Here is a 13,000-nt window from a genome sequence, read left to right on the forward strand (position 1 = left end):
AGTACATATCATAAATTTTCCATAAATAAATTCGGATTCGAATAATTAACGTGAGATGCTCCTTTATTTAGGTGTGCAAGGTTTATGCATAAAGATCATTTAATATTACGAGGAGAAGCTCATAATATACAATCTCCAGTTGATCCCACCATATGCTGGGATTTAGTTTTTTTCAAACCTTGGGTGTGTTCTAGGCGAGCAGTCAACTCTAGAGTACATATCATAAATTTTCCATAAATAAATTCGGATTCGAATAATTAACGTGAGATGCTCCTTTATTTAGGTGTGCAAGGTTCATGCATAATGATCATTTAATATCACGAGAAGAAGCTCATAATAAACGATCTCCAGTTGATCCCACCATATGCTGGGATTTAGTTTTTTCCAAATGAACAATTGATCAGTTAATTGTCAACATCATTAAAAAAAAAATGCTGCCTCAACGGCTCAGTGCCACGAACTAAGTTTACAGTCCAACACTCGTTTACAAAGCGCACCCCTTTTAAATACTATCTCCTTTTAACATATGTTCTTGCTGTGAAATGAAATATGTTTTGTCTATTTTTATTAACAAAAAAAGCTGATTTTCTGCTCTTTCAATAACTTTAATTCCTCCCTTTTTTAACCATTTTTTTTTACTGGTTCTAGGATCTATTTCCTGTAGCTCTGTTACCTTTAGCTTGTAGTTAAAATGCCTAAAGCCTTGCCGGAAGTTACGATTGCTCATATGCTTGCTTTCTGTTTTTCGTTATACATTTTCGCAGGAAATACGACAGGCGGCAGAGTTTCTGGAACTACCCCAGCTGATGGTGCTGCTCTCCAATACGCAGGCGAATCAAAGCTTCATGAACGATGAAACGATTCAACACTATTCAACGGTAATTCCGGTTACAGAAAATATGATGCAAAACATTTCACTCATTAGTTGCCTTTTTTCATTTCACAACAGTGCATGAAACAAAATTTGGAAAAATATTGTGTTCAGAACGGTATCTTCGGTGATATCACGTTCGAGCTGGACGATGGCCACATGAAGGCCCACCGTGCCATGCTGGTCGCGCGCTGTGATGTGATGAAGGCGATGCTGAACGGTGATTTCCGCGAAGCGCATGCCAATTTGGTAAGTAAGCGCTAGCGAAGATGCACGCGACCCAATCCGAGCATTGCGCTGACAAAAACCCCGCTGTTACTTGCAGATCGTACTTCCCGGTGTGACGGAATACACCTTCCACAAGCTGCTGTGCTATCTGTACACCGACGAAATACCGCCCATCTCGGCGGACAAATGTCTCAACCTGCTCGAGCTGGCGAACCGGCTGTGCTTACCGCGGTTGCTTAATCTGGTCGAGTGTCGTGTGATTGAGGATTTGTTGCGCATGTCGCAGAACGAAACGAGCGAGGCGGTCGAACACTGCCTGCGGTTGCTTGAGCCGGTGAAGGTAAACTTCCTTACAGTTTTCCTTATAGATTTAAAAAAAAAAAACAACTAATCTCCCCCCTTCATTGTAGCTACACAACGCACACCAGCTGGCGGAATGGTGCATGTCGTATCTGTGCGTTAACTACAACAGCATCTGCCGGCTGTCCCCGCGCAGCCTGAAAAGCCTCCATCCCGACAATCAGGACTATCTGCGGGAGCATCGTTGGCCACCGGTTTGGTATCTGAAGGATTACGACTACTATCAGCGCTGCATGAACGAGCTCAGTCGGGAGCTGAACAATGGCAAAAAAGACTGTACAGCGGACGATAAGGGGTGCCTGTGCTTCTCGGGTGGTAAGTAGTTCCGGCGCTCAGATGGAAGAGACGAGTGACAGTAGTTCGCTATAGGACGTTCATGCATCACTAGAGTTAAAGGAAAACTTAAGCATGTTGTGCACGATCACGATTTTTGAAAGTTTTTTTATTTATTTAAATTATCCGCAATAGTTATTTCAAGTATAAATAAGTTCATGGCAATTTAGTAAGAGAAAATACAAGTGCTATAGGTACACCTCTTCTATGATATGCACAGCTTTTGATACCAGAAGTTCACAATATACAACACCCAGCTGGTCCCACCAGATCCATAGCACGATCTTCTCGCCATGAATTTGGCTGATTCATCTTACATTTCTTTAAGGCATCTTAATCAACACCGAATTAAAAAAAAAATGTCAAAAAATAGAAAAAAAACATATACAGAACTAGTAGAGACATATATTAGCAACATGAATTTATATTATGTCGAAAATTTAATTCAAATTAAGAAACGTTCTTGAGTTTTATTTTGAAGATTTTTCATTCTTTTCCTATCATATTCAAAGCAAAAGACGGATTATCAACTTGAACAGTTGCTCTTACAAGGGTTTTCAGTTGATAAGGCAATTGCATTCATTTTTATGGCAGGCTCCTTCGATGAAATGGCAAACAAAGCTAGATATTCAACTAGATATGGAAACGGCTTCGTATGACAAGGAAATCCAATACATTTTATTGTGATGTCCTCAGATGATATTCTCATAGTAGCCGTTGATATTGCACGCACTTACTTGAGCGCTGTAAGGACGTGTACAATGTCAACGACTACTATGAGAATATCATCTGAGGACATCACAATAAAAGGTATTGGATTTCCCTGTAATATGAAGACGTTTCCATATCAACTAGCGTTGATTGCCATTCCATCTGAGAAGCCTGCCATAAAAATGGATGCTATTGCCTTATCAACTGAAAAACTCTGTATTAACAACTCATAATAGGTTCATTACTTCAGTACCGCACCATTTTGCTAGATCCTTATTCCTAATTTGTTTTCTTTTCTCCGTTTCATTTTTATTTCCCTTTTTTCATTTCTTTTTTCGCTTTTTTTCTCATTGTTTTCCTATTATATTTTTAACTTTCCGCTGCTGCTGTGTATCGTGTGTTTGCTTACCTTCCATCTTGAATCGTTTTGTTTCTACATCGATCACTCATGCTCACTCATGCATATGTACATATTGTTCTTCATCATTCCCTCACGATCATTTCCACGTTGTTTGCTCACAAACATCACATACCCACCCACCCACCCACCACCATCCACCCCATGCTTCCATCGATCGGAATGGGTTTTCGAATTGTCCTACTGGGAACAGTGTTTTTCTGGCTATTAGGAAAATCGAAACGATCGGCCGCGACGGCAAAGTCGGCCATCCAGGCGTCCGGCAAGGGGTCGGCGGGCGCGGCCGGCAATGATCAGCAGGACGCGGTTAGCACCAGCCTCTTCCAATCGAACGCCAACTCGGTCAACCAGCTCGATCCGGAACACGACGCCGGTGACCTTTGACATCCAGCCGACGGCCCGTGGAGGTAAAGCGTATAAACTGAGCGTTTGCTGTTGTTTTTTTTAATTAATTTTTGTTTGTGATTTCATTTAAGATCGCTCCGCTTCATCGTCATCCTGCCGGTGCTTATCTGCTTCATCTGCACGATCCTCAGCATCCTGATCATCTTCCAGATCTACACATAATATTTGCTGCAACGGTAGCCACCGTTAGACGGCTATTGACGACCATGGTAAAGAGTGCGTAAGAGAGAGAGAGAGAGAGAGAGAGAGAGAGAGAGAGATTGTCCCTGCTTTATTCCCCTCGGTCTAGAATGCATCACAAACCCCAAAATTTGGAGTTAGAGCAAGGAGCCCTAACACCAGGAGCAATAAGCAGCCCTTCCGGTGTTGATTATTTCCTTTCATACATTAATCATGCAAACACACGGGTCCGTCGTGAATAGTGAGTATAGGAGCGTGTCAGTAATACCACACATACACAGTAACTCGTCACCCGTTTCAGAGACGTTTCATCTCTGACGACACACTGTGACCTGGTACACCTCTCAGGAGATTACACAAGCTTTTTTTTTTTTAAATCGGGCACTCCCTGTATTGTCCGGATTGTCCTTCCGTTTCGTTTAGGGCGCCCAACTGTGTCTATTTATCAATTTGTGCTAACAAGCATTTGGACGCTTTTACTGTGGTGCCGGAAGTGAAATGATAATGAATCGACGACTATGAGCGATATCGGTACCCCGGAGCCGGAGTCGCGTAGAAAATATATTATTTTCTAATTCTTTCCCTATCGAGAAACACAACTGCTGCATCGATTGGTTTAGGGTCGAATGAAGGTATTTGCATTTTTATATTCACGGTGCGATCGATGCATTCCACAGTGGCATTAACGGAAGCGTAAAGAAAAGCCAAAACGAACAAACACTTTAATCGGTTTAAAATTCAAACAAAAGCAAGTATGCTAGTTAAATGAATTTTGTGTTAGTTACAGTAAGAAGGGGTTCATCTCTTCGGAACACAATTAATCATCACACACACTTCCAGCAAACACAAGCTTCAAGAAATTCAAATCAGACATGTAAAAGTGGCAAAAACAGCAATATTGTTGTTGTGTTTATTTTATTTTTGGTGCATTTTTTTCCCCCATTTTGTTTTAAGCTTCTTCTTTTTTTTGCGATTAGTTTACGTAAGTAGGGTAACAAGCAATTGAAGAGTAAACAAAAAAAATTAACAATATGTGAAAAGATTATACACCTTTTCCTAGCGACAACACGCGATACGTAATACCAAGGGGTGGACTTGCAATAAAAGTCGTTTTAAAAAGAGTGCAAATAGCAACAACAGTGCGTGCTTTATGTTTGAGTGCATGACTTACGGTTTTATTTATAAACTTCAGTTTCCGAACTTATAATAATATTTTTTGTTGTAATTTTATCATCCACGCCACGAGTAAGAGATTTCCTTCCGGGTCAGAGCAGCTGGTTCTACTCACTGACACGATTGTGAAACAATTTGTACGCAACCCATCTGTATCATCTGTCCGTGGACGATTGTAAGCTGGCTTTCGATCGATTTCGCCCCTCCTTGTGTGTAAACGCGGCCATCTAGGGAGTGTGTTTGTATGGGTGTCAATTGTAGAGTAGTAGGCGCTGAGTAAAAGCGCCGTATGCTAAATCGTGATTGAATTGGGCAGACCGCGCTCGAGTTGTAGTTGCTTTTAGTGTAGAACCATTACACGGTGGCGGACGGGAACGTGACGGAAAGAGAACTGACAGAGCCTCAGAACAGTAGTAGTAGTAGTAGTAGTAGTGTTGAAAACCCGTGGCAAATTATGAAGAGTAAAACAGTGAAACACAACAACACAGAGAAAAACAAAACACAAAAAACGGCCAAGCAAAATCGCTATGGAAACGTGGAAACTGCCTCATTTTTTATAAAGAGAAAACAAACCAACCAGCAGCAGCACACACACACACACGTACATATTTGAGCAAGAAGCGATGGTTGATGGTGGTGGTGTTAGTGATGGTTTGCGAATCGTAGTAGCACAACGCACTAGAAGTTTTCTTGCTTTTGTCCTGCGTGTTTGTAAACTGTGTCTGTCTGCGTGTGTGTGTGTTAAATAATGTCCGGGCGCTAGGAGTTGCGAAATGAGCATAATTCGTAGGTTAAACTAGTTCAAAACAGCAACCAGATCGAGCAGACGCACGCACCCTCACTCCTCAACTCCTCAAGCGTAGCTTATAAACGATAAACGAAGATCAGTAAACAAACTGCTGGGAGCTTTCGAGCGTCTTTTGGTGTAGCGAAAGGCTAAGAGTTTTGATTTTGTGATATCAAACGAAACAGTCATTTACGAAGAAGAGACAGCAGTATTTACCATTAACACTAGCAAGTAAGCTCGCTAAAATGATGTCGCTTGCCAGATTTTAGGACTAATGCAAACACACTACTACACAAACTTCTAAAGTACTGTCGTGTAAGGTTAAACTATAGTGCCCTGAGCTAATTCTTGCTTCGTTTACTCTCATCTTGGTTTCTTGTAAGTATCTTAGTGTCGAAATATTATTTTTTATTTTAATTGGATTTTCTAAGCTAAACTTGAAACACTTTTTTTGACGAGCCACACTCGATTTCATGTTAGCGGCTTACAATTTTAGATTTTAGCAAAGGATTTTTGATTGAGAGCTTTTAGTTTTAGTAAGCAAATCTAGCGGAATGTTGAAACTAAATGCTTTCGATCGGAATTACGTTGCCACTAGCAAGAAAATGACTGCGGCACGTACTAAATGTATGGAAATATCATGATTTCTTATAAAATGACTTAAAATGACTTTGACACTATAGTTATGCTAACGGCACTGTATTACGCTACCGTCGTCTCGCTCGTTGCCTTTCGCTTTTTTCGACTATCGTCACTGGTCACGGTTCTCGCCAAGAAGCAGGGAACGTATCAACACAACTGGATTGTAGTCGATTCCTTCCAATACTCCCGGCGGCTGCCTAAACAGCTAAAAAAAGCTTCATAAGTAAAACTTACCAGGAGTATAAAATAAAAAAAAGGAGCCGAAAAATCGTGTGATACCAGATGAGTGGAACGCATCATGAAAATAGCAGTAAGCGGCCAAAAAGTAATGGGCGAAGTTTTATGACGGAATGAAATTTAGAGATAGAGCAAGAAAATGATCATAATTAGTGTTGTGGCTTAGCTGAGCGAGCGTTTGCAATATCCCTTTTTTTTGGACGAGTTTGAACTTAAAATTATGTACAATCGAAAGCTTTCTACAGCACGAAGCTTTCTAATGCGATCCGGATGAATATTTTATTTATTTGAAATGACTTTTATAGTCCTTTTGATGAGTTATTCCATCGTACATCAAGAGATACAGATTTTTTCTCTTATTTGGCCGGTGTGATGCAGCAGTTCGTTAATTTGTAGCCACTCAAGCCGTTCGTGCTGTTTGAAGTGGCGCCATCTACCGGACGCTAGCGAAAGCTCACCATTGCGTTGCATCGTTTCGAGGCTTTGTTAACTTCTTCATCTCATCGGTTAATTACTTTGAAACAATTCTGATTAGGGAAAGAAGGCCTGCGAGAGGATGTAACACCAATCAATCAATTTGTGTTAGCTAAAACACTTTCCACCCGTACTCGCATTCGTTCGCTCGGCTTGGATCCCTCACAGGGAGCTTTGCGGTCTGGCTAGCCAGCACTAACACAACACTAATTGTGATTAAACCACTTCGTACAGTACAGTATAAACCCCGACATTTATAGCAAAAAAGAAAAACGGAGTAAATGTAAATTTTCCCCACAAACGGCACTGTTGAGTTAGGATGTCGCTGTAGTGGTCGGTGAAAGAGTCGTCACGGATTAAGCTCATTATGATTAGAAACGATAGGCAGGTGGTGACACCAACCAAACCAACAACAGCAAAACACAACTGTGTGTATTGTGATTAATCCACTGCGCTCTAGCATCTAACGGTAACAACATTAGTGCGTAAGCAAAGGCCCGGGTCGCCTGTCTTTGTGTCCCTAGCTGTAAATAAGCAGGAGCAATGTCGTTGAGGTTGGCTTTTTTTTTGGAAATCAAACCAAACTCCTCCATCATCTCTGGAACAACCTCATCATCCTCGATGGTTGTAAACTGTAATGCCGACCAAGCGCGGTCGCAAAAGCAAAACAAAACAGCAGCGGTGTAGTAGAAGAAGAAGGGTGATACTACCAAAGGAAAACAATTTTGCTTCTTCCTTCTAGTAAAAAAACTGAAAAACAAAACAAACAGAAACCATTTAAGTAATTAATCATGCTCAAGTAATACATCCGAATGATCGCATTCATTACCATTGAAAAGGCAGACTCCTTGGCCAAACGAGGTGCCTTCGAATGCAACTTTTTTGAGAGGTCGATCACCCCACACGAATTCCTCCTTTCCTTACAAAAGCTTTGCATAGCCCGCTGTGGGACTCAATCTCACCACAGGTATCTCTGCGTTCCTGGTTTCACGGGCTCCCGGTGGATCGCGCGTTTATTCGCATGATGTCTAGACTCATGTCGAACCATTATTCGAACGCGCATCTCCATCGTGTAGGCAGTGCCGACAGCAAGGTTTGTAGTTATAGCAACGGATACCATGACATTGACCACATCCTCTGGTCATGCGTGGAATTAGATGCGGTAATTCGACCCGGCTTACTATCAGCCGTTCGGGCATCAGGAAGATCCCCCGCGGTGCCAATTCGCGACATCCTGGGTCAGACGAACTACAAATACGCACGGATCCTGTTCGGCTTCGCCAAAGAGATGGGAATCAGCCTCTGTTTATTGTTCCTCGTTTGTCCCGCTCAATAACTCTTACGTGCGCCAGGTCACATTTTTGGCCTATGCTGGTGTCAAAGCAGTACTCAAGAGACCTGAGGTCGCTATTGGCGGCCATGCTGCCGGCGGAGTGTGTGTGTGTGTTTAATACGACGATGGCTCAACTAAGCTGTTGTGGTCCTCGAAGCCAGACATTCTGCCGGCGGGATGGTCGTCAGTGACGACATCAGCACGCAATCCGGAACAAACGGTTAGGAGATGCGAAGCTTCATCGAGGGAGTTCGACGCAGAGGACGGTTTCATCAAATTCCCGAAGCGCCAATACCACAAAGGCTGCCCCCTGTCCCGAAAACACGTGACGACAACCTGACGACGCTCCCGATTCCCACTTTACCAGCGGAACTCCCCATCTTCTACCGAGTTCACCCGGGTTAAGGTGCATTTCAGTGGCAGAAGAAGGAAATGTCTCTCACCAAAATAGCACACATCCTTGAATTATTTTGTAAGTATTAAGTACAGTCGATAAGATATACGGCCTGGCCGTCAACACGTGAAATAAAAAAAAATCCGAATGACGCTCTTTCTTTCTTACTTAAACAAAAAAAAAACAGTTTTTTGTTTTGTTTTCGCTCTTTCGCTGTGTTTTGCTATGTTTCCATTACAGTGTTACCGTGTTTAGAAGTAAATTTGTGTAGAGTACAGTTTCTTTTATACTTATTTTCCATATCTATTTGCTGCTACCAGTTTGCTCTCTCTTACTTCTTTTTACTCCAGTTCGCTGAGAACTAGTTTCCTTTTTTTAATTTCCTAGTTTCTGATGAGATTTTAATCCTTCTTCTTTAAGGGGAGGGGAATACACCAAGAAAGAAAATATTTAATTATGAACAAAAATAGGCCATACTAGAATAACTAGTGCTGTTAGAAATTACTGTGCAAAATCAAATTATGCGAATCAACCTGCCTGACAAATAATGACTCATCTTTCCTGAACTTTCCAAGAAGCTTGAAGTGCAGTTTTTTTTTCATATAATAGCTCATTTTCATTTTTTTTTCATAAACCTTGTTGCATCCTGATTAGAACATAGCCTAACCGCTGTCTGGGAACTGACAGCATCCGATGTGTAGCGGATATGGCTGTCTCGCTCTTGCGACGATCGGGGATCGTGCGGATCCTTACACACTCTCTCTGCTCATCACGGTTCCGGGATAGACGTGGCTCGTGCGCGGCCTCATATTTTTACTATTGTTTTAATGTTCGATTATTGTGTGTGTTGTGATTATTGTGAAATAAAAATACACCTGTTTACAGTTACAGTCGATTCGCTCACCGTTTGCTCCGACTCATGAGCTGCTTGCTTCGATTTGCATGCCCTTACCATCGAATGCGTGACATGACGACCGAATCACATGCCGTTACCATGGAATCACCTGCCGATATACATGGATTTTTGATTGCTCCTGTATGAAGCATTTGATGTAATGAATAGCCCGGTTAGACTGTTACCATTAGAAAACATTTTGCTGGTATTTTTATACGAACAAACGGCTAATAAACCATAAATGGCAAGAAAATGTGTCGTACAATACCAACATCGAACAGTAGTGATAAACGTAGCGAGACTAGCTTCTAGCTAGAGTTCATTGGTGATCTATGTTGAACTAGAAGAGAAACAAAGCGGAAAAAGCGAGTGGACTGTTGCACCCAAAGGAAAAGACGTGTAGACGCTTGTACGCTTGATGCAGGAATGAATCTTTATTCAAAGTTAAAGTGTGTGTGTGTGTTGTACAAAGTGTAGCCCGACTGGCACTCATTCCGTGTTGCCTGATAGGCACTCGTCGCGTCAAACCGAGAAGCTCAACACTCCTCCTCAACACTGAATGATTTTATTCCGATCGCTTCCCTAAGTTGTCGAAGTTTCACTGCTTGCAACGGTTTGGTAAGCAGATCAGCTTGCATGTGTTCGGTTGGGCAGTACTGCAGTTTCACGATGCCGTCCCGAACCATATCTTTCACGAAATTAAATTTCGTATCGATGTGTTTTGCTTTGCGTTCGGCTCGGTCTCCTTTAGTCAGCGCAATGCAACTTTGATTGTCTTCGTTGACCAGAACTGGACCATCCAGTTGCTCGCCAACATCCGCCATCAGTTTCAGGATCCACTTTACCTCCTGTAGACACTCGGCAAGAGAAATATATTCGGCCTCGGTGCTAGATAGTGCCACGCACTTCTGCTTATGACAGCCCCATCCGATGAGCCCGCCGCCGAACTTAAACACGAACCCCGAGTTGGATTTGCGGTCGCTCTCGTCGCCTGCCCAATCGGCGTCCACAAAACACTCCAGCTTCTGTTCGCCGCTTCCAAGGTACAATACACTATCCAGTGTACCCTTGAGGTAACGTAGTATCCGTTTGGCCTCGTTCCAATCTGCTTCTGATGGATCTTGCACTCTCCTGCCCAGAATGGCCGTGGCGATTGCAATATCGGGTCTGCTGGTCACTGCAGCGTACAACAGAGCCCCTATGAGACTTTGATACGCTTTTGGCGAATCCAACTTCCTGCCATTCTCCTCCTTTCGTTTTAAGAAGCCGGGATCCATCGGGTATTTGGACGGTTTAGCATCCAGCATGCCGAAACGCTCCAGAACTCGTTCCAAGTAAGCTTGTTGGTCCATACAGTAACGCCCATCGTTCCGCCGAACTCGTATGCCGAGAAAAAATCTTAGGTTACCCATGACGCTGATCGTGAAATTCAGTGTCAGGACGTGGACTACCTCAGAAAATTCTTCCTCCGTGTTACATATGACGATCACATCGTCAACGTAAATGAGAACAAAAATGGACTTACCCGCTTTTTCGCGTATGTACAAACATGGGTCCGCCGTTGATTGGATGAAACCCATTGTTTTCAGTACGTCGTCGATCTTCGTATTCCAGACACGAGCTGCCTGCTTGAGCCCGTAAATGCTGCGATGCAGCCTGCAGACTTCGTTCGGGTTACCGCTCTCGAATCCCTGTGGCTGGCGCATAAAAATCTCCTCCTTGAGAAGACCATGTAGGTACGCCGTCTTTATGTCAACGTGCTTTGTTAACATCTTCCTTTTACTCGCCAGAACCAGCATCGTCCGGAAAGTAATCTGCTTTACGACGGGGGCAAACACTAGGTCGTAATCCGTCCCGAATTTCTGGCAGAAACCCTGCGCCACCAGCCGTGCTTTATACCGAACGAAATGACCGTCTTCATCCGCTTTACACTTGAAGATCCATTTCGACCCGATAGCCTTTCGGTGCGGCGGCAGCTCCGCTAGCTCCCACGTTCCATTTTCGTGATGGGACTGCATTTCTTCTGCCATCGCTGATTTCCATTCGGCACTCTGAGGACCAGATACAGCTTCCTTATACGTTTTTGGTTCGGTTATACATTCCTTCGCCAGATATACTTCTTCGTCATATCTTGCCGGTGGAACGCCAGCTGTCGCTCTTTGTGAACGACGAACGGGAGTACTCGACACCACCGGCACAGCCGCTGGCATCGCCTCCGGTATTACATCCAGCACCGCCTCCGGCTCCGCAGCTCCAGCTTCAGTGTCGTCATCGTCCCACAGTCCGCGAAGCCAATTGTTATCATTATCGTTCCAAAAACCTCGTGGCCAGCCATCGTCTGAACAATCCCAACCGTAAAATTCAGATTCGGAGGTTGTTTCATTGGCCACGTTGGTTTTAGCTTCCTGTTTCGTTTCATCGAGAGACCACTCAATTTCAACGCTTTCAGTCGGATTATCCTCTATTTTGGGATCGCCGTATGTCTGCTCCTTGGATCCGTCATCAATCTCAAGAAAACGGACATCCCGACTGATTTGAATTTCTCCCGTCTTAGTGTTTAGCATCCGATACGCCTTATGTTCGCCGGAATAGCCGACAAAAGTCATACGCTCCGCCTTGACGTCTAACTTTTTTCGTTTCACCGACGGAATCAGTACGTATCCAACACATCCAAACAGTCGCAGGTTGGTCAAATCTGGTTTTTTGCCGAACCAGATCTCGAATGGCGTACGATCTACTGCAGCAGACGGCAATCGATTTTGCAAGTAGCAAGCGGTATTGACTGCTTCCGCCCAAAATCGCTTATGCATACCTGCATCCCGAAGCATACACCGACCCATCTCCGTGAGCGATCGGTTCTTCCGCTCCGCGACACCATTTTGCTGGGGTGAATATGCTGCAGTAAATTCCATCTTTATCCCTTCGTCCGCACAGAATTTTCGAAGCGCCTTACTGGAGTATTCTCCTCCCTGATCGGAGCGAATGATCCGCGGTTTCCGGCCAAACTGGTTTTGAACCAATTTCACGTATTCGCGAATCTTATTCTCGACCTCCGATTTCTTTTTGAGAAAATAGACGAAAGTATACCTACTATGATCGTCTATTAGGGTCATATAGTAACGGCATCCCCCTAAGGTCGTTTCTTCCATTGGGCCGCACACATCACTGTGGATTATATCCAGCACTTCTGTCGAGGTTTTTTCTGCAACTGGTGGAAATGGCGAGCGTGCCATTTTGCATTCGATGCAGCATTCGCAGGTCCAGCGGATACCGCAGTCGACCACTTTTAGACCCGACACCAAGTCGTACCGCTTCATTTCACCGATGACAGCTGGATCCCTGTGCCCAAGACGACGATGCCAAGTGTGTTGGCAATTTTTCGTGTGCTCTTTTACGACTGATTTCATCACTCGATCCTGTGCAATTCGCAACCAATACATATCGCTCACTTTATCCGCGACCGCGACGATCGTATTTCCGTAAACGAGTTTGCACCCGGTGTTGTCAAAAACTGCACGCACACCTTTTTCCGCGAGTTTACCGATTGAAATCATGTTTC

At 43.7% G+C, this 13,000-nt stretch overlaps 1 protein-coding gene across 5 annotated transcripts in view; it reads left to right on the top strand.

Annotated features, from left to right (window-relative positions):
• Nucleotides 1–4,645, top strand: part of LOC118509665 (rho-related BTB domain-containing protein 1) — a 39,938-nt gene extending 35,293 nt beyond the window's left edge. For 3 of the 5 annotated variants that reach the window (XM_036050645.1, XM_036050648.1, XM_036050646.1), the window contains 6 exons: nt 765–878; nt 950–1,120; nt 1,197–1,439; nt 1,510–1,774; nt 3,115–3,328; nt 3,398–4,645. In XM_036050645.1, the coding sequence (XP_035906538.1) occupies nt 765–878; nt 950–1,120; nt 1,197–1,439; nt 1,510–1,774; nt 3,115–3,305 (984 nt within the window). In that variant the 3' untranslated portion in view covers nt 3,306–3,328; nt 3,398–4,645. The remainder of the gene's footprint in view (nt 1–764; nt 879–949; nt 1,121–1,196; nt 1,440–1,509; nt 1,775–3,114; nt 3,329–3,397) is intronic. The other 2 variants (XM_036050649.1, XM_036050647.1) reach the window with 1 other exon arrangement.
• Nucleotides 4,646–13,000: the final 8,355 nt, after the last annotated feature.

The sequence above is a fragment of the Anopheles stephensi genome, chromosome 3 (assembly GCF_013141755.1).
Source record: "Anopheles stephensi strain Indian chromosome 3, UCI_ANSTEP_V1.0, whole genome shotgun sequence".
Lineage (NCBI taxonomy): Eukaryota > Metazoa > Arthropoda > Insecta > Diptera > Culicidae > Anopheles > Anopheles stephensi.